Source organism: Tupaia chinensis, unplaced genomic scaffold, assembly GCF_000334495.1.
Source record: "Tupaia chinensis unplaced genomic scaffold, TupChi_1.0 Scaffold146079_1, whole genome shotgun sequence".
Lineage (NCBI taxonomy): Eukaryota > Metazoa > Chordata > Mammalia > Scandentia > Tupaiidae > Tupaia > Tupaia belangeri.
Window position 1 is genome coordinate 165229 of NW_006205935.1, and position 21604 is coordinate 186832.

General features: G+C 35.5%; 1 protein-coding gene across 1 annotated transcript in view; it reads right to left on the reverse strand.

Moving 5' to 3' along the window:
• MALRD1 (MAM and LDL receptor class A domain containing 1) overlaps positions 1-21604 on the reverse strand; it is a 400826-nt gene that overhangs the window by 83385 nt on the left and 295837 nt on the right. The window contains exons 20-21 of the mRNA XM_014584241.1: positions 17871-18047; positions 13736-13898 (exon numbers count right to left, since the gene is read on the reverse strand). Coding sequence (XP_014439727.1) covers positions 13736-13898; positions 17871-18047 — 340 coding nt within the window. The remainder of the gene's footprint in view (positions 1-13735; positions 13899-17870; positions 18048-21604) is intronic.

The window sequence follows — 21604 nt, forward strand, 5'->3', positions numbered from 1 at the left end:
TCTCAGGATCTTGGGCATGCACACACATGTGCCCAGTGTGTTTAAGCCACTGGGTCCGGGACTCAAACCGCGGTTGGCTACATGGGAGTTCAGTGACATAGCTATTATGCTAACTACTGGTCCCTTCATGAATCATTTTTAAAATTCCTCAATATTTTAAAAAATCTTAGAAACCAATGACTAAGAAACAAGCACTGCAATTCTCAAACCAAGACAAGGGTGCTAATACACATATACACACACCCATATACAGAAATACACTTGGATAAAGTGTAAAGAAATAAAAACAGGTAAATCTCATTCATACCAAAAAATGAAAAAGTATATAATTAGATGCTATTTTAGTCTATACAATTAAAAAATTTAAAAAACATTCAACTATTAGTGTTAGCAAGTATACAGGAAAATACACTTGATCTTGGCCAAAAGGCTGAAAAGCAAAAGTGTATACATAAAATAGACACCATCATGTACTGCTTCAAAAATGGTACATTTTTGGAGAGCAATTCAGATGTATAAACTAAAAGCCTTGAAATAAAAATGATCATTCACATGGAAATTCTATCTAAAATTATATGTTTTTGTCTCCTCTGTTTATAATCTGAGACATGTATAAAGCTACATATTGTTCAATAAAGGCTGATTAAATTTGATTATCACCAAAGCAACTCATAACTTGAATAGCAAGAAAATAAACTAGTTTATTATGGTACAGTTACAATACTTAACAGAATATTATAGGCCTATTATAAAGTATTGGTAAATAGTTGCTTACTGATTATATACAAACTTAAAAGTAGATTAGAGAACAGTATAATTAATATGAATGTATTTTTATTAAAAATATATATGCTTAAATGCATCAACCTATTGGCAGCTCAAGAGAGGACAAAAATCTTTAAAACCGGAAAACAAAGCCTAGGAGAAAATCTGCAATGTTTTAGTCAAAAGTCATAAAATTCAATTTTACCAGTTCACTCACGTATTTAATCTATGTTCCTACTATTTGAACAGAATCGTAACCTGTTTCCTGGCTGTAAGTTTTAAGCAAAGTTCCTTAGCATTTCTTTGATTTATTACAGCTAAAACTACTTTTCTTGAAATTAAAAAATATATTAAATAATACTTATTTATTGACCATATTGACCATAGTAAGCTATATAGCATCACCTATCTGCTATCTTATAGTATATTTGTTCTACTCAGTTTCACACCAAAAGTTAAACATGTATTCACAAATATGTATTTACCAGCTGAACTTGCTATTGAAAGTAGTTAGATTTAAGAAATTTTATGAATCAGTAAAATATGGGGAACAAACAGGAATGGAAAACAACTGCAGACACCTGAGTGAGACAGTGTGGGAGGATGGTGGGAAATGGCAAAGGGTGAGAAATGGGGGTGGGGGATATATATAAATGGAAAATTATTGACGGTGACATGCATGATTAAGCCACTATGCAGTATATTCTGGATGGGAAATCACATTCTGTATGCTGTGATGATATTCAGGGAATGAATGTAATTAATTAAAAAAATGTTTCAGAAGAAAATTGCAGGGCACTTTTAACCAGATTCTAGCTTTGTCCATACTTTTAGTTTCAGGTATTTTGTGAATCAATAAAATACGGAAAAAAAAGTTTAGTGTGGAAGGGAGAGAGGGGGAAGGGGAAGGAAAAAACAAGTAAAAGTATGCTTAATTGACAGAAAAATTAGAAGCTATTTGCTGATAAATTATAGAGTAATATGTTTGGCTTGACTGACATGCATAGTATTTGTGCTGGGAAAAGAAATGTACATTGTAAATATGTGATTAAATGTAAATAAATAATTTATATATATGTTTAAATGCACAATGCTTTTACCATGGTACTAGGATTATAGTTGATTTCATTGTCTTTCTTACCTATATTTAAACATTTTCCTATATTAAAAATGAATTTCATCTCTTGTGGTAAAAGTAAAGGATTTTTGTAACAATAAAAGAATTTAAGAAATTCTTAAAGCAGGACCAGCAGATGGAGTAATGGACTCTCACGTGGACTCTCATGTTGGACTATCATGTGGTCAACTGTGGTTCAAGTCCTGGACAGACATGGTGGCTTAAACTCATACCAGGTGTGTGTGTGTGTGTGTGTGTGTGTGTGTGTACCTGAGATCCCAAGATCCCAAGAGGAGAGAAGAGGAGAAGGGACTGTGGCATGGCCATCCCCCTTGTGGGGGTGATTTCTCACTTTCTCTCTCTCCGTCTTTCTGGCAAGCACACATACCCCACAGCAAAAAACTCTCAAAAAAAAGAGAAATTCTTAAAGGAATCAGTAATATAGTCTTTACATATAGTGTTAATTTTGTTACTCATAGTATACATTTAGTTCATTTTAGCCAATAAATTCAAACGATAGAGAATCCCTTCAGGTATTACTAAAGATAGACACATGACCAAACATGTGGACCTGACAGCCTGTTACCTGAGTAGACAGACCCCTTTCTTTAGCATGTAAGACTTTCTGCTGGGTATGACACAACTACCAGTGTGCATGCTGGTTCCATGTCTAATTAAGCTTACAGAACAGGGGCTCAGGAAATATAATCCTATCATAAGAGTGCATTGTGTGTTCAGTCAAGTCTACCTACTACTCTTCCAGGCCATAAAGATCTTAGACCTTAGTGATATAGCTACATAAATCTGTATGTCAAAAGATCATACAGTTGTGAAAATAAATTCATCTGTTATTTAGTATGTTCACACTTTCAATTTCATGTCAGAGGGTATAAAGCCTGATTTACCTTGACCCAGTTGAGTAAATGTTTTTCCTCCCAACTTTCTGCAACTATAACAATTCTGACAGGAGTCAGGATACAAATATATTTACTTAATTTTAATATGGCTAAAGGAAAAGTATATTCTAAAATAATATAATAAAATAAATTTTAATTTTTAAAAGCTGTAACCATGTGTAGAAGTTATTGTTTTATTATTATATAGTCAAGATGCTTTGATCTTTGGTAACATACCATAAAATCATATACCTTATTATGAATATTTTCTTGAAACTTTGCCTCATATGGCAAATATGCCACCTAGCCACTGTCCATATATAATATGTTACTTTAGGTAGGGCTTACAAATATTTTCAGCATTGATTTCTCTTAAATCCCATGCACTGAGCCACTAAAGTTAAGTTTTTTTTTAATTATTTACTTAGGGATCAGCAGATGGCAAAATGGTTACGTTGCTGGCCTACCATGGTTCGAGTAGAAGACCTGGTAGCTTGAAACTCATGCCAGTTATGTATGCACACATGCCTAAAATTCCAAGAAAAGAATGGAGGAGAAGGGCCATCCAACCTGGGAAGTGATTTCTTCCTTTCTGTCTCTATATTTCTCCCTGCCTCTCTGGCAAGCACATGTGACATATAGCAAAAATCTCTTTAAAAATAAATAAATATCTTATTTAGATAAAATACCCTGGAGTAAAATTAAAATTTAAGTTATTCATTTCACTTAAAAGAAAGCAAAATATTGATATGTATGAAAATGTAAAAAATAAGTCCTCAGCACAAGAACATTCTAAAATAAGACCTTTTTTTCTTGTATAGAGGTAATAATTATGCTTCATTATTATGCTGCCAGTATGCCACTTGCCAACTATTAAAACAGTTAATAGAAAATTACTGCAGTTAATTTAAATTTTGACTGTTTGCACTTTTATTTTCATTGCAGTAAAACTATTTCTAAAGTCTTCTATTTAACCATTATTTTAGATTTAAAAATATGAACCTGTTACAAATGATGTTGAGAGACTGTTAAGGTATCTAAATTGGCCAATAAAATACTGGCTTATCTCCTTAGCAGAGAAAGCTCTGGAGAAAGCAAGAATTCTGATATTTAAAGTTTAAGAGATTATGCTTTGAAAACTGTTAGCATTACAAAACAAAAGAGATTACCATATTTTCAGTGGACAAAAGCTTCTATCCACATTTATATCCAGCTCTAGAAATATAATAAATGCAGAGTTACATTCAGTTGCATGACTCATGTGGCTTTTAGTCTATAACGATATCAAGTCTATACAAATATATCCTTTAGGTAGGAATACAGAAACATGTGGAAAAAATGGGGACTAGGGACCAGCAGTTAGCGTAATGGCTATATCGCTGGACTCCCATGCAGTCAACCATGGTTCGAGTCCTGGACCCGGTGGCTTAAACTCATGCCAGGCACGTGTGCATGCATGCCCAAGATTCCAAGAGGAGAATGGAGGAGAAGGGATTGCAGCGTGGCCATCCCCCCTCGGGGGGGGGGGATTTCTTGCTTTCTGTCTCTCTGCCTCTGTCTTTCTGGCGAGTGTACGCACCCTACAGGAAAAAAACTCTCAGAAAAAAAAAAAAAGGAAAAAAAAAATGGGGACTAGAACTCATTTCTACCTGAAAGACAATGATCAATGTTATGAAAGAAAATGAAAATCTGGAAGCGTCTTCTTTTCAAAAAATTGCACACTTGAGACATTGTGTTCTCATCTGTTTAGCACTTTTAAATGAGATAATTTGTATTCTAATAGTTTTTCAACAACCTGTAAAAAAGTCTTAAAATATAAATATTTAAAAATAGCTGATATCTCCAGGTAACCACAAAATTGGGATGTTTGTTTTATTTTGATCCAACAGAAAGATAAAGGTCATTTTGCTAGAACAAGAAATGTAGAGAATGTGCAGTCAAAAGGTTTGAGCAAAAATGTTGGGTGTTGTACAATGAATGAGGCAATGTAGAGGATGTCCAGAAAGTACATGGTTTTGTTTTGGGTTTTTGTTTTTAGTTTGACTATGGTGTGCTTGAGACAGAGAAAGATGGAGACAGGGTGAAAGAGGAGAAATCATCCCCCAGGAGGAATGGCCACACTGCAATCTTTATTCTTTCAATCTCTCGGGATTTGGGGCATTCACACACCCACACCAGCATGGTTTTCAAGTGCCATGTCTGGAACTCAACCCACATAGTCGGGCACGTGGGACCCAGCCACTTTAACCACCGTGCTACCAGCTGGCCCGTACATGTTTAATAGGTCAACTCAGGGTAAAAAAAAATTTTCTCCCAAACTATTTATAAGTTACTATAGTTACTTAACAACACACAAATTTGACTTGCTAAAAGTTTACTTATTTATTTCACAAAAGAATAAGTGAAGGCAAGACACACACACGCACCACTGACATGGTTTCGCCATGTCACAATCCTCTTCTCAGGGCCCAGCCAGCCAGGATCACTGCCGCATGTTGCTGCACTCAGTGTGCTCAAGCAGACCCAGAACTTGAACTTAGGCCTCCCATGTGACTCCGGTATCACACAGCAGCACCCTGCATCTGATTTTATTTTAAAACGCCATTATCCCAAAGCAACTTTTTAATTCTTCAGAAACATTTCTGCTCTAAGAGTATTAGCCACTAGATTTAGAGAAAAATGAATCTGCTCTGATAAAAATTGGAATTAACAGGTGAGTAAAATCACTCCTTCTTTTTTAGCAATATCTTTCTCCTTCTTGCCATAGAAGCCCTAAGAACGAGGTTCTAGAACCTTCTAAGAATTATACTAAAAATATACATTCCTGGCTTTATTCCTGAAGGTTTTGAGCAATGTGTTTCAAAATCTCCATTTAAATATGTTGTGTGTTGAAGTGTGAAGAACTTAATTTTACCTGAGAGAATTATTTCATACTTTTTAAATTAACTAATTAATTTCAGGTTTTTGTCACAGAATGAGTGCATGCATGAGAGTCACATACAGACAGGGGGAGGGGAGGAGTGGGAAACTACCCTCCAGGGAAGATGGCCAGGTCACAGTCCCTTCTCCTCCATTCTCATTTTTGCATTTTGAGCATGTACACACACATGCCCAGAATGATTTTCAAGCTGCGGGATCCAAGACTTGAACTGTGGTCAACCATGTTGGATTCCAGCACCTTAACCACCATACCATCTGCTGGGCCCATGATTTCATACTCTTAAGAAATCTTAAAATTAAGCATTATTTAATGAATAGATGGGCCTTCAGTCAAATAAAATAAATTTGAGGACCAAGTACTAAAAATATTGCTATATTTGGTTTTGAGTTATAAAAATAAATTGGTTCAACCAAAACCTTTTCCTACAAGATAAAAATTTTCATAAAAGTCATAGTGCTTAGCTATGATCTAATTTACATACTACAGTAACATTACTAAGGCTAAGAGATTTGGCCAACTAATTGTATATGTCGGAGCACAGAATTCTGAGATCATATGAATTTACAAACTGGGGGAAATCACTACACAGCATTTTTAAATCTACAGTTTTCTAAGCATATTTAAAGATAAATTAACTATAAGCTCAGATGTTAAGTGACCCAAATATCTGGGTTCAATGAAAAGCAAACAACTAAAAATATTATCAGCTCAGGATTACTTCTTTTCTGTTCTTTTCTTTTTTAAAGGTTTTTGCCATAGGGCATGGGGAGACAGAGAGAGACAGGGAGAAGGAAAGTGAGAAATTACCCCCTCAGGGGGAATGACCATGCCACAATCCCTTTTCTTCCATTCTCTTCTTGGTATTTTGGGCATATACACACAAGTGCCCGGTGTGAGTTTCAAGTTGCTGGATCAGGGACTCAAACCACTGCTGGCCATGTGAGAGCAAAAATGTTGGGTGTTGTACAATGAATGAGGCAATGTAGAGGATGTCCAGAAAGTACATGGTTTTGTTTTGGGTTTTTGTTTTTAGTTTGACTATGGTGTGCTTGAGACAGAGAAAGATGAAGACAGGGTGAAAGAGGAGAAATCATCCCCCAGGAGGAATGGCCACACTGCAATCTTTATTCTTTCAATCTCTCGGGATTTGGGGCATTCACACACCCACACCAGCATGGTTTTCAAGTGCCATGTCTGGAACTCAACCCACATAGTCGGGCACGTGGGACCCAGCCACTTTAACCACCGTGCTACCAGCTGGCCTGTACATGTTTAATAGGTCAACTCAGGGTAAAAAAAATTTTTTCTCCCAAACTATTTATAAGTTACTATAGTTACTTAACAACACACAAATTTGACTTGCTAAAAGTTTACTTATTTATTTCATGAAAGAATAAGTGAAGGTGAGACACACACGCACCACTGACATGGTTTCGCCATGTCAGTGCCTTAACCACTACACCACCTGCTGGCTTGAGGATTTAAGTTTTTGCCAATTTCCCTTGCATTTGTTGGAGTTAATTCTTTTTGTTTCTGTGTTCATTTGTTTTACTAGATTATTGTTCTATTTTCCAAAATACTGAGGATAAAACAGTCTTCATACTGCAATCCACCCTTAGCCAGGCTGGATCAGGGACACACATGCGAGTGCCTGGCATATATAGGAAGGCCTCAGGACAGGAACATGGGGCCTTCCCATGTTGGTACGGTTGCATTACTGTTGTACTACTGTCTGGCCTCTCATTACATAATTTAAAAGAAATTAAACTTTATCTAAGACCAATCTCAAAAGGACATGCAAATTATAATTTATACTATTTATACTGAATCTTACTTTAATATTTTGTCAGAGTATAGTTCAGAATAATATGTATTGGTATATGCCCTGATTGCAATTCCAGGAACAAATCACACCACGTGTCCCAGTTGGGATCTTCTGAGCGGGATAAAGAGAGAAACCATTTACTAAGTCCTCTGTTGCATATGCCTCACCTTGGAAGAGAGATGACTTTTTCTAATGCACACAGAAGTGTTGAATGAACTAGCTGCATGGGATAGGGCTACCCTTCCACAACCCAACAAATAAAAAATAAAGATGCAGCTCTAATTTTATATCATGCATTTGCTTATAAGTAATAGTGACCAAACTAAGCCAGAAGCAATCTTTGCCATTAAAGAGATCTGGGATCATGAAATGTGAAAAGTAAGAAAGCATTGGCATAAAGTTTTTAGATGTTCAAAAGTGATCTTGAAAACTATTTCAGAAACAATGGTCTTAAAAGCTAACTTTAGATTTCTAGAGCCAGAAATCCAAAAGAGAAACATTTTCTAAATTAGAAAAGCTTCCTTTTAAATATAAAAAGAAAAATTTAGAAAACTGAGCTTGGGGTTTTACTGTAAGCCAGAAAATAGGATGTATGATAAAAGAACTGTTTCTTACCACAAAGCAAAAAATATCAAATCTTCCCTAGGAGAAGAAAACTCAGAGGCTGTTTCCTTTCCCATGATTCATTGTGTTAAATATTATTGCTAAGTATTCCTACTTAAGATATACTTAATTTTTTGTTCCATAACCTATCTTTTTTTCTTTTACTTATTTATATATATATGTGTGTGTGTGTGTTGTGTGTGTATATATATGTGTGTGTGTGTGTGTATATATATATATTTTTTTTTTTGAGAGGATATTGCTATAGGGTACGCACACTTACCAGAAAGACAGAGAGCGGCAGAGAGACAGAAAGTGAGAAATTCCCCCGGGAAGGATGGCCACACCGCAATCCCTTCTCCTCCATTCTCCTCTCAGGATCTTGGGCATGTATGCAGATGTGCCTTGCGTGAGTTTAAGCCACCAAGTCCAGGGCTTAAACAATGGTTGACTACATGGGAGCCCAGTGACAGCGATTATGCCAACTCCTGGTCCCTTATAACCTATAACTTAAAGGCATAAATATATTTATGCCAATCTTCAACTAATTCATTCAACAAATAATTATTGAGACTTATATACCAGACATCTAAAAGTAATGCAAATAAAATTAGGAAATCATAGTCCCAGAGATTTCTTGGGGAATCTGCAATCGATTGGAGGTGGGGGTGTGTGTGGGGGAGGAGATAAGCTTTGGATATAATCTATTGACATATTTCTGTTCATACTTTTGTCACTTACGTGTGAGATTCCAGTCTATCTTTTTCTTTATTGAAATATATAGGGTCAATGGAAAAGTCAGGTGTATTTTTCTATGCAAAAATAGATGATCAGTGAGCTGGTTTTTATTTACATAAACCATAGAAAATTTCTGCAACTACCCTTTGCTTTTTCGTGAGTCAAAAGCAGCCCGAAGAAAATCTGGATATAAAAACTGCAAAAATTACTTGCCAACTGACAAAACATGATCAAAACAAAGCAGTTGTTAATATGAGTTACTCCTACTACTTTGGGCAGCTATACTGCTAACATTTCTATCAAATAATGGAAAAATAGAACCAATTTAATAGAACTAAAACAATGACAAAGAGAGCTAAGACGGTAGGAGAAAAAAATCAGCCTAAGAAAATAACTGGAGGGGGAAGATATTGTGACTCCCCCTGAGGACAGACTGTTTTGGTCAAGGTAATTAAGGATCAAGTAGCACTGATCCCATTAGTTTGCACTGAAGCAACACCCATAGATACTGCAGGTCATGAAGCTCATTGTGGAGAGGAGTGCAAAAGGTAAAAACATTTTTTAAAAGGTTCTCTGTAATATAAAAGGAGATTCTCTTGATTGTTTGCAGTAATGTTCTCGAAATCATTAGAAAGAAAGGAGAAAATCTGGGATCATGTAAACCCTGAACACTGAATACATGTGTAGGCCACACAACAGGAAATGCTATTAGTTACTGAAACTTGAAAGAAAAAAAAAAATAGATGATTACAAATAACAAATCCCCCGATTCAAATCATCATTAGAATAAAAATGTGAGAAGGAAATGAATGTGAAAAAATGGTAAAAGGTAAGGAAAATAACAGATAAAGAGCAAGCCAAAGAAGAATGAGTATTTTAAAGATGGAGTCTGAAGAATCAGAAAACAAATTCATTAATGTTGCAAAATACGAGTATCACTGTTTTGTATGTTATATTGTCTAAGTTTTTTTTAAACTCATAATTCATTTTAGTCTTTGTCAATACATTCTTTTTCCCTGTCTGTTAAAATGCAACAAATATCCTTCTTCCAAAGTAAAATTAGCAGTTCCACCAGTGTCTTAAATTCAGCCCTTTATAAACAGGCCCTAATAAAAACCAGGTTGAATAACTATATATAATTACAGTTTTTCATGTGTGTGCATTTTGTGCATATGTGCACAAATCTGTTGACTAACTGTAAAATTTTTAAGGTAGAAAAGGATATCTAAATATAACATATGAGAAAGAAAATATTAAAGACTAATTTGACTACTTAAAATTGGAATATGTCAATTTTAAAAATATTATAGAGTTATGTCAAACATGGTGAACTTACTACCTGAGTGTGAAGATTAAGGGTACTCTTCACATGTATAATATATAGCTCCAGAGACCCAAGATCATCAGACAAATGAGAAAAATCTCTAGTACACAAAAGAGACAGGAACCAGGAATAAAAAAGCATAGAAAAAAGAGAAATACTATAGAGAATAAAGGCCTTCACCAAGAAAGAAGTCACAGTGTTTAGGAAATGGGAATTCAATACCATAAATAGCTAAAGGAATGTATCAGGAAAACTGTGCAAGAGATTTTTTGTTTGTTTTGTTTTGTTTTAATTTGCCAGAGGTTGCGTCCACTTACCAGAGAAAGAAAGCACTTCTCCCCACTCCCCTGTGAAAAAAGTCATGCCACAATACCTTCTCCTCAATTTCTCTTTCCTTTCAAGATTCTGGACATACACATACATGTACCTCATGTGTTTTTCAATCTGCCTGGTCTAAGGGCCATGTAAGATCCAGCCACCTTAACCACCAGGCTATGGCTGGTTCACCCTTCTCATTCTGTAACTTAAACATTCATCTTAATAAAAATTCTTGTCTATGAAATGATGTGAAGCAGGAATTAGGGATTCAATAAATAGTTTCTAAGAGAAATGTTCCATAATAGTCTCTCAACAAAGAAAAGCCCAGGTCCTAATGGCTTCACTTCTGAATTCCACATAACTTTCATAGAAGAGTTAATCCCCAATTCTATTCAAACAATTTCTAAAGAACCAAAAGGAAGGAACATTCCCAAATTCATTCTATGATGCTGCCATCATCTTGATCCCAAGGATATAACAAAATAAGAAAACTACAGACCAATATATCTGTTTAATATAGAAGCAAAAAGTCTTCAAAAGATACTAGCAAATAGTATTCAACAACACATTAAAATGATTGTTACACAGTGGGGCCAGTAGATGGTATAGTGGTTATGTCACTGGACTTCCATATGGCTGAATGAGGTTCAAGTCCCAACCTGATGGCTTCAAACTCACATGCATGCCCAAGATCCCAAGAGGAGAATGGAGGAGAAGGGATTGTGTAGTGGCCTTCCCCAGGTGGGTGACTTTTCACTTTCCCTCTCACTGTCTCTGTCTCTCCCTTCTCTGGTGAGTGCACACGCCCTATGGCAGAAACCTCTAAAAAATAAATTATATGCCATGACCAGGTAGGCTTTACTCTAGGGTTGTAATAGTAGCTCATCATATACAAAGCAATAAATGTAATACATCACAATAACAGAAGGAAAGATAAAAAAAGACATGATCATATCAACCCATGCAGAAATAGCACTTGTTAAAATGCAACATCTTTTCATGATTACGACCCCTGCAAAATCAGCATAGGAGGACATTTCTAAACACAATAAAAATTATATATAAAAAGCCCATAGCTAACATCATATTGAATGGGAAAAAGCTAAAAGGTTTCTCATTAAAAACTTGACAAGACAGGGCAGTCCACTCTCTCCACTCTTTTTCAACATAGCACTGGAAGTCCTAGTCAATGCAATCAGACAAGAGAATAAAATAAAATGCACTCATATAGGGAAAAAAAGGGAAAGAAAAATTGAAATTATCTCTATTTGCAGATGACATAATTATATACATAGAAAATCCAAAACAATCCACAAAAAAATTTCTGGAAATGATAAATATATACAGTAAAGTGGCAGGATGCAAAAATCAACATACAAAAATCTATAGCACTTTATACATCAATAATGAACATACTGAGGAAGAATCGAAGAAAGCAATCCCATTTACAATAGCCATACACACACAAAGATACGTAGGAATAAACTTAACTAAAGAAGCGAAAGACCACTACACAGAAAACTATGAAAAACTAAAAGAAGAAAATGAAAATGATACACAAAAGTGAAAAGACATCCCACTTTCCTGGACTGAGAGAATAAATATAATCAAAATGTCAATTCTACCTAAAATAATTTTAAAAATTCAGTGCAATTTCAATCAAATTACTGGAGATATTCTTCACAGAAATAAAAAAAACAAACAAACAAACATAAAATTCATCTGCAATCATAAAGGCCCCATTTCACCAAAGCATTATTGTGTGAAAAGAATAAAATAGTAGGCATCTCACTTTTTTATCTCAAAATATATTGCAAAGCTAGGGGCCAACAGATGGCACAGTGGTTACAGTGCTGGACTCCCACGTGTTCGACTGTGGTTCAAGTCCCAGACCCAGGGGCTTCAAACTCACGGTGGGCACGTGTGCATGAGTGCCCAAGATCTCAGAAGGAGGATGGAGGAGAAGGGGTCACCCTGGGAGATAACTTCTCACTTTCCCTCTCATTGTCTCTGTCTCTCTCTGGTGAGCACACATGCCCTAAGGCAAAAACCTGTTAAAATAACATCAGAGTGGCACAAAAACAGGCCTCTAGACCAATAGGAAAAAAACAGGCCTCTAGATCAATAGGAAAAACAGAAAACAAACAAACAAAAAAAACAGAGAACTCAGAAATAAACCCCAAAATATACAGTTAACTGAATTTTGACAAAGTACACAATTTAATCAACTGAGGAAAATAGTCTCTTCAGCAAATGGTACTAGAAAAACTAGATATCCATCTGCAGAAAAATGAAATGTCCTCTATCTCTTACCATTAACAAAAATCAACTCAAGATGGATTGAAGATCCAAATGTAAAACCTCAAACTATAAAACTACTGGGGGGAAACACAGGGAAAACTCTTGGAGACACTGGCATAGATTAAGTAAGAACCTCAAAGCACATGCAAAAAGCCCAAAAGTAGACAGTGGAACTACTTCAGGCTAAAGAGCTTCTGTACAACAAAAGAAACAACAATTAGAGTGAAGAACCAAAATCAAAATGGGGGAATAAATTTGCAAACTATCATATGACTCAGTGGTCACACTCCTGCGTATCTACCCAAAGCATGGGAAAATACTAAGTTGAAAAAACACTTGCACATCTATTGCAGCATTACTCACAATTGCTAAGACAGGGAATCAGTCAAGAGGACCAAGGACAGATGACTGGATTGAAAAAAAATGTGGCATATATACACTATGGAATATTATTTAGTCATAAAAAACGAGACCCTGACTTTGATACAAAGTGGATGAATATGGAAGATTGAATGTTAAGTGAAGAAAGCCAGACTATGAAAACAGATTTCTGTATGTTCCTGCTCACTATACACCAAATATTTTCACTTTATGGCAGAAATTGAAAGAAGGGAAGATACAATAATAGGGAAAGCAACTGTAGGTATCAGAGACTCTATGGTGGGGGGTAGGTAATGGAGGTGGGAAGGAGACGATGTGGGAAAAAAGATTTAATAGACACGCAAATGAAAAGTTATCTGTTGATGACAATGTATATGGTAATGTCTTTGACTTGACTAATATGCACTTCATCACGCTGGAAAAAAACATTTCATACACTGTAAATATGCACAGTGATTAAATGTAAAGTTTAAAAGTATAAAGATAAATGAAAAAATAGGCACATTCGAAATATGTGATCACTTACTTTGTATGGTCCACCAATGGTCTGTGGTTTTCTTCCCCATAATGAATGCTGATCCCATTACCAAGTTCCCATCTGAAAATGTTTGAATCCCGAAGTAAATTTACTGGTATCGACTGATACCATTTACACAGGTTACCTTTTTCAAAGCTGCAAACTTCCTTAACTTGAGCAAGATGGAAAAAAGAAAAGATGTGTTAGTCACAATATGTTAAGTGTGGCAATTTCTACCTATATCAGCACTTTCTTTCTCCTTTTTTTTTTTTTTGAGTTACAGTCTAGTTTTTAAACATTATTAAAGTAATTAGGCAAATGGTTAGGATAATCATGAAAGCTTTAAAGAAATCTAGGTATATTCTATTCAAGTATCTATAGTAACTGAAGTATGGGAGCAAAAGCGTATGCTAATAATCTACTTTCATGAGGTAGGATCCTAATTAGCTCCTAAAGCATAAATTTAAGCATTTCCATTCCTTTCTGTCATAACACTGTTTTCATGACCTCTGAGTTCTTAAAATTTCTGATTTTTCAACACAGTAATATTTTAGCTCTATCCCTGAAGGAGTCATGGTAAATCCCAAACTACTGAAGTACTTAAGTTCAAAGTGATAAAATTTACAATACTTTTGCTGGTGGATCTGTTTCCTTGAAAGTCTTAGGATTCTTACAATGATTATACTCTTTTTCTTTTAAAAGAATTGTTTTATTTAACTTTATTAATTTTAATTTGACCAGAGAGGGACAGAGAGAAAGAGGGAAAGGTGATTATATTCTCATATCATAGGAAGTTAAAAGTCTAATGATTTTTTTAATATATAGGCATGTTAAACATATAGAAAAAAAAATTATGAATTCTTTCTCTCCTGTGTTCATATGTCTACCTTAAATCCACCACTGTTTAAATTAAAAATAAACAAACACTCAATTCAATGAGTTTTTGTGTCTATTATAAAAACCTGGAGTGTGCTCTAGCTTTTAAGTGACATTAATAGCAACAATATATCACCACCACCGTTTAGAAACATGTGTATATGAGTTAATGTAAAACCTGAGAGGGAAATAATGCATTGAAAAAAGTGCTTTTTAATCCTGACAGGTGTGTTATTAAATGCCTAATAGTAATAGAGATTATATAATTAAATTTAACTTATGAAGAGATTTATTCTCTATATCACTAAAAGGATAAGAATTATAGACTTAAAAAACAATCAGAGGGCATAATGTTATAGTCAATCAAGATGAACAGGCTCTAGATATGGTGCTACACGGCATTGTCTATTAAATGTCTGATAGTAATAGAGATTGTATAATTAAATTTAACTTATGAAGAGATTTAGGATTCAATAGAATCTTATTCTCTATATCACTAAAAGGGTAAGAATTATAGACTTAAAAAACAATCAGAGGGCATAATGTTATAGTCAATCAAGATGAACAGGCTCTAGATATGGTGCTACACGGCATTGTCCCTACAGTCAATGATAATGTGTTATACAGATTTCATGTTATCTTATCACTATAAAAAAATTGGAATTTTAAGGCTGTATGCTACAAGCAGATTTATGACATTATTTCATCTTACAAAGAGATAGTGGAAGGAAGACCACACAGTGTGTTCATGCTTGATTTTGCAATAATTCGATTCATATTTACTCAAAAAATGTTTAAATCCTCTGTGACACCAGAAACTGTATAGGAGAGGATAGTAGAGGACGGCTGGGAAGGGATCAGGGAAAATACTATCAGATACAGATTGCAAAGTTCTCTGTTGAAAATGATGTTTATAGTACTATCCTTGATTTGATGACTATGTACGGCATGCCTATCTTGAAAGACATCATGTGTGCTATCTATCCTTGATTTGATGACTCTGTACGGTATGCCTATCTTGAAAGACATCATGTGTGCTATGGAGATGTATGATAGCTGAATATAAATAACAAATAATGAAAATAAATTTAGAAGTCATTTAATAGTAGGCATTCATGTAGGACACAATGAATTTATCATATTTCCTTTGAAATCATAAATGATACTACTAAAAGTGAAAGGTTCAACAAAGAAATTTAATATTTACTAAAGATTGTCATTAACTATAATTTTAATTAGGTTTTCTATATACTTTTTTTTTTTAAGGTTTTTGTCATAGTGTGCTCACTATGTGTGCTCACAGCGTGTCTGGTATGCTCACTAGAGACAGAGGGGAGAGAAGTGAGAAATCACCTCCCAGAGAGGATAGGATGGCCACGCCACAATCTCTCCTCCTTCATCCTTTTGGGATTTGGGGCATGCACGCACATGTGCCCAGTGTGATTTTCAAGCTGCTGGGTCCAGGACTTGAACTATGTTTGGCCATGTGGGAGTTCAGCACCTTAACCACTATACTACCTGCTGGCCCCTTATATAAACTTTCACAAATACTAAAACTTACATATGATCATAAGGGATATTAGTGTCTTTCCAAAAGAAAGTCTAAATATCACAACCTTTTCCACTGTATTATCTTACGTGGTGAGGCACAGTATAAATCTCTGACTAACTTGGGTTAATTATTGCCCCATCTTATTCACAGAGTGAGTCAGCTTTGATTTTATAGTTTTTTAAAATCTAGATGAGATAGTTAACTGGTGGTATATTGGTACATTAAAGAGCAATTTTTAGAGGGGAGAAGGGTGTTTAAAGGATAAACATAAGAAGCCGGCTGGTGGCATGGTAGTTAAGGGCACTGGACTGCCCATGGCCCACTGTGGTTCAAGTCTCGGACCTACCGGCTTGCTTTCTCACTTTCTCTCTTTCTTTTTCTCTCTCTCTCTTGCTCTGTCCATCTCTGGTAAAATTAAAATAAATAAAGTAACAATAAAATAATTCTTAAAAAAAAAAAAGAAAGGATAAAGATGAACCTATTGGATTTCTTATGTACTTGAAAAGCCTGATGTAAGACAGAGTTTCATTGTTCTGTTATCTGTATGTTCTCAGCCCTTAACATTACGAAGAGATTTGAGAAATACTATGGTACTGTAAATTCACTTCCTACTCAATAAAGAACAGGGCGGGGGAAACATTTTAGTGCTACTACTTCTGAACTGGCACTTTGTCCTTTCAGACTCAGATGAATTTTGTTTTTTCTCTCTCAGACTGTAACTCTGACTGAGAAGTTCACTTTTGATTCACTTAGGAAAAAGTCGTGGGCTACCAGGTATTACTCTTTGGATAAATGGTTTACTCCCTGAAGTTTCATGTTTTGGGATTTGGTCCTGATAAGTGGTGAGGCCTGGTGGGAGGTGATTGGATCATGGTGATTTGACCATGATGACTGCACCAGGGAAGCAACACTGTTGTGATAGACTAATGATGTCTTGTGTTACCTAGTGAGTTCTAGCTCTCTTGAAAACAGGTTAGTTCTTCTGAGAGCTGTCTGCTGTATTAGAGAGAGAGCTGTCTGTAGCTTGTTCTCTCTCTGCACATACTGGCCAGGCTCTGAGCTTCCTTTAGGCATGCTTAGGACTGTGCCTGTGCACTTTCTAGCTACCAGAATCATGAGTTTTTCAAATAAACTTCTATTCTCTTAAATTCTTCCAGTCTCACGTAGTTCTATTTGCAATGTGATAGTGGTCTAAGACACCAGGTACCAAAAAATAAAAACTATCTTTTACAAGAACACAGGGGTTGAAGGTCTTATCGAGTATTAAAATTAGTTTTCTCATGAACTCTGTGTATGTAATATAGTATTCATGTTATATGTGTATTTTGAAAAATGACAAAATTTGAATGAATTACTTTGTTTTATAATGCTTCCTCCCCTAAAAATTCCTTATTTGATAGCGTGAAAAGTAGAGACAAAAGGGAAGATAGAGAAGAATTAATAAATGATAGTTTCAGAGTCAAGTCCATGAAAACAATAGTTTTCAAATTCAAAACATTAAAGTCCCTCACCTGTTGTTAGGCCTGACAGAAAAAAAAATGCAAGGGGATTATTCTTCCACAATTTTCTGTACAAAAACTCTTCCATTCAGAAATGGCTCTAAGCCATGTTTGAAAATTGTAACTATGAAAATAGGCTGTGATAATTTGTATTTCACTAGTATTTTCTTATCTATTTTATGGCTATATTAAATATGAAATGTAGAAATTAACCTACCACAGGATGATTCATCTGATTCATCAGGGCAGTCATATCTAAAATCACATTTCTGAATACTTTTAACACAGTGGCCATCAGCCCTGCAGACGAATTCACGGTCTGTGCAATTGTGTGGAGGTAATGTTACTGGAACTGAAGTTTCTGGTGGAGTTGGAAGATCCACTGGCAAAGTACCTTGATAAAAAAAATAAAATACAAGTATCATTTAGCAGGTTTTCTATTTCTTTAAGGACTTTTGTACATGAAGGCTTTCTAAATATGCTTTAAATTTAATATTATAAATATTTGATAGTATTCACTAATCTGCTAAACTCCACTATCTAAGCATATAAACTGGAGTTCCTGGGTTGAGCAATGGCGAATAACTCTGAATATCTTTATTATAAAGTAGGGAAGATGCAGATGGAAATTTTTAAAAAGCTATTCATTCATCAAATAAAGAGGAGGCTCAAGCACAGGGCTTAACGATATGCAGAAACAAGGGAGTTCCAGATGCTGGCATGAAGTCTGAACACATCTAGTGCATTAGTAGATAAACATTTTTCTTCCACTGCTACAATCAATCTCTTCATCTTTGTCTCACATATTATCACATACTGAAGATGCAAGGTTGCAAAAGAGATCAAAACCAGAAGTCATCATCCAGAAGTTTTGAACAACTATATTTATAATCTGAAATTATATAATTTGCAAAATATTGATAGAAGTTGATTTATTTATACACTAAGTTACTCAACAATCATATATTGGGGCCAGCAGGTGGCATGATGGTTAAGGGCACTGGATTCCCATATGGCCAAATGTGGTTCAAGTCCCAGATCTGGTGGCTTGCTTTCTCACTTTTTCTCTCTCTCTCACTCATTCTGCACCTCTTTGGTCAAATTAAAATAAGCAAACAAAGGAATAAAGTTAAATAATTTTTAAAAGATCATGTATTGATAACATCCTTGTGCCATGCAGATAGTAGGTGCAATGTATTTAAGGCCAAATATGCCAGATCTGCCATAAAATAGTTTACAGATTAATGGAAAAGGCAATCAGATCTATCCTTCATTATAGTTCTATGGAATAAGTTTATTATAGAGATTACAACTCTATGGAAGCAAGTGTGATTCCCTTCTTTCTACCTTGTATTTATAATTTGCAGATCATGAGATATGGTAGATTTATAACCATCAGCAAGTGGATGAGTGAATAGATGAATGGATGGATAACAAAAAAAATGAGTAAATAAATGAACAAATAAAAGATGTCACAGTGTATTAGAACATAGAGGAAAGGCATGTATGAGATGGATGTCAGGGAAGATTCTTGGCAAAGTAATGCCTAAACTAACTTTTTTTTTTAAGAGTTTTTTGCCTTAGGGCATGTGCACTTGCTGGAGAGAGAGAGAGAGAGACAGTGAGACACTAAAACTTGAGAGGTATAAATGGAAATAACCACCTGGGCAGAAATAATAATTAATGTGGAATATTTCTAAATGTGAATGTGTGTGCTTAGGTCTGGAGAAAAGGCAAACATGCCTTTCTAGGGTGGTACAGGGGTTCCTTTTGATTTTGAGAGTGAAAGACAAAGTTTGGAATTTAGTGAAAAAATTCTTTCCTTGGTCTGGCCCTAAAAGGTGAGACATCTGGAAGCAGGGGGATGGGGGAGCCTTGTAGCTTCTAGGTATGTTTTACAATCTCTAGGTTGGTGATTAGAAAGGGAAGTCTGTGTTTCGGGAAGTGATTAGCAAAGAGTGTACTTTAACAGCGATAAGAGGATTTGTATACCTTGTAAGATACTGCTCTAAGAACAATATATAGACGAGTCCTATTTTCAAATGGGTCAAAAAGGTCTGTTAATGTCTGTGGGCATGACTCACCCCAGGCCCTATGGAAGGGATTTTGGAAATAGGAAAAAGCAGTCAGACTTCTGTCCTCAGGGGGAAAGTGAGAAATCACCCCCCAGGGGCGGATGGCCACACAGCAATACCTTCTGGATTGTCCTCCTGGGACCATGGGCAGCACTTTCTCTCTCTCTGTCTCTGGTAAGTGCATATGCCCTGTAGAAAAAAGTCTCTCCTTAAAAAATTAAAAAAAAAAAAAGCCACAGAGAAATGCCAAGATAGAAAATTTACACATCATGAAATTTTGGGAGGCAGATAGAAGGCAACTCTAAGATGGGAAGATAAAAAAGTTAAGCTCTTTCTTTAATTCAGGCAACTAATAATCCAAAGTAAAGATGGTTTAGAGGGAAAGCAAAGTCCTGAGCAATGTTAAACACCCAGAGCCTAGAGGACTAGGGATGTGATTGTTATATAGAATTACAAGATATACAATAAGCAATCATTCATATCTAACTGCAAAATCTGAAGTAATTGAAAACTAAGATTGAAGTGAGGCAGGCAGTGGATCAAAATACTAACTTCCTGCAGAGGAAGCTAATAGAGGAGCCAATGGCCTATACTGTAGACAGGTAGTTCTCAATATGAAACCCAGAAATAAACAGACTCTTCATGTTATGATCTATGCCTGCAATCTTTCAACCTTCCTAGTGTAAAATATAACAAGAGGAGTTGACTAGATCTCATGCTTCTTATAGCATCCTAGTTTCATAAGTAGAGAAGAAATTAAAAACAGGGAAGCAATTTTGAATCATTTCAGTATGCTTAGAGTATCTTATATCCCCAGAGTAATTTATAACCAAAGTTTTAAAAGTATGAGCACTTCCAAGACTGTAAGTATTCAACTTGCCAAGACCTTGAAATAAATCTTATCCATATGATCAGAATCCCTCCTTCTCCTTCCCCTTCCCCCACCCTGACCCTACCTCTATCCCGACACATGCAGACGTATCTGATCCAATATCTATTACTTTTCACTTATGTGCAAAACAGGAACTTAGCACATCCCTCATTATTTTAGTGCTTTATGGTCATGTTAGAAGTCACCTCAGAAAATCTCTTTCATACACTTCCCTTAATCAGATTTTCCTTGGTCTCAACTCTCCTGTTTACTTTGGACAAAATACCAATCTATTCATTCTACGTTTTGCTTTCTTCTCCTCTGTGATTCATTCCATTTTTAAGTTAAAAGAGAGCTTAATCCTAGTTGATAAACAAGAGAACCTAAAATTAATTATATATTTATTTAAAACATCATATATTGTGGAGTGAAATTATATAGTATAATAAACCCATTTAAGTATAAAAAAATAAAAATATAAACAGGTATGCATGCTTGATTTCTTCTTGCAAAAAATAATCAATCCATTGCTGCTCTTCCTTCTCCATGGGAGGAATGAATAAGAGAATAGAGACCAGGATTGTTAGGCTGGTCTAGAGCTTAATGTACATAACAAGAGACTAAGACCAAGAGGAAAATTTCTGTCCCATTAGGGTTGAGTTGAAAATGACAAGGGGCCAGCAGTTAGTGTAATGGCTATGTCACTGAACTCCCATGTAGTCAACCACAGTTCAAGTCCTGGACCTGGTGGCTTCAACTCATGCTGGGTGCATGTGCGTGTGTGCCCAAGATCCTGAGAGGAGAATGGAAGAGAAGGGATTGTGGCATGGCCATCCCCTCCTGGGGGGGGTGATTTCTTGCTTTCTATCTCTCTGTCTCTCTCTGTCTTTCTGAAGAGCGCATGCACCCTATAGTAAAAATAATAATAATAATAATCAGTGAAATGGTAGGTACATTATTATTATGGCAGCAGAAAATGGTACCATTATTATGAAATTTTCTGAG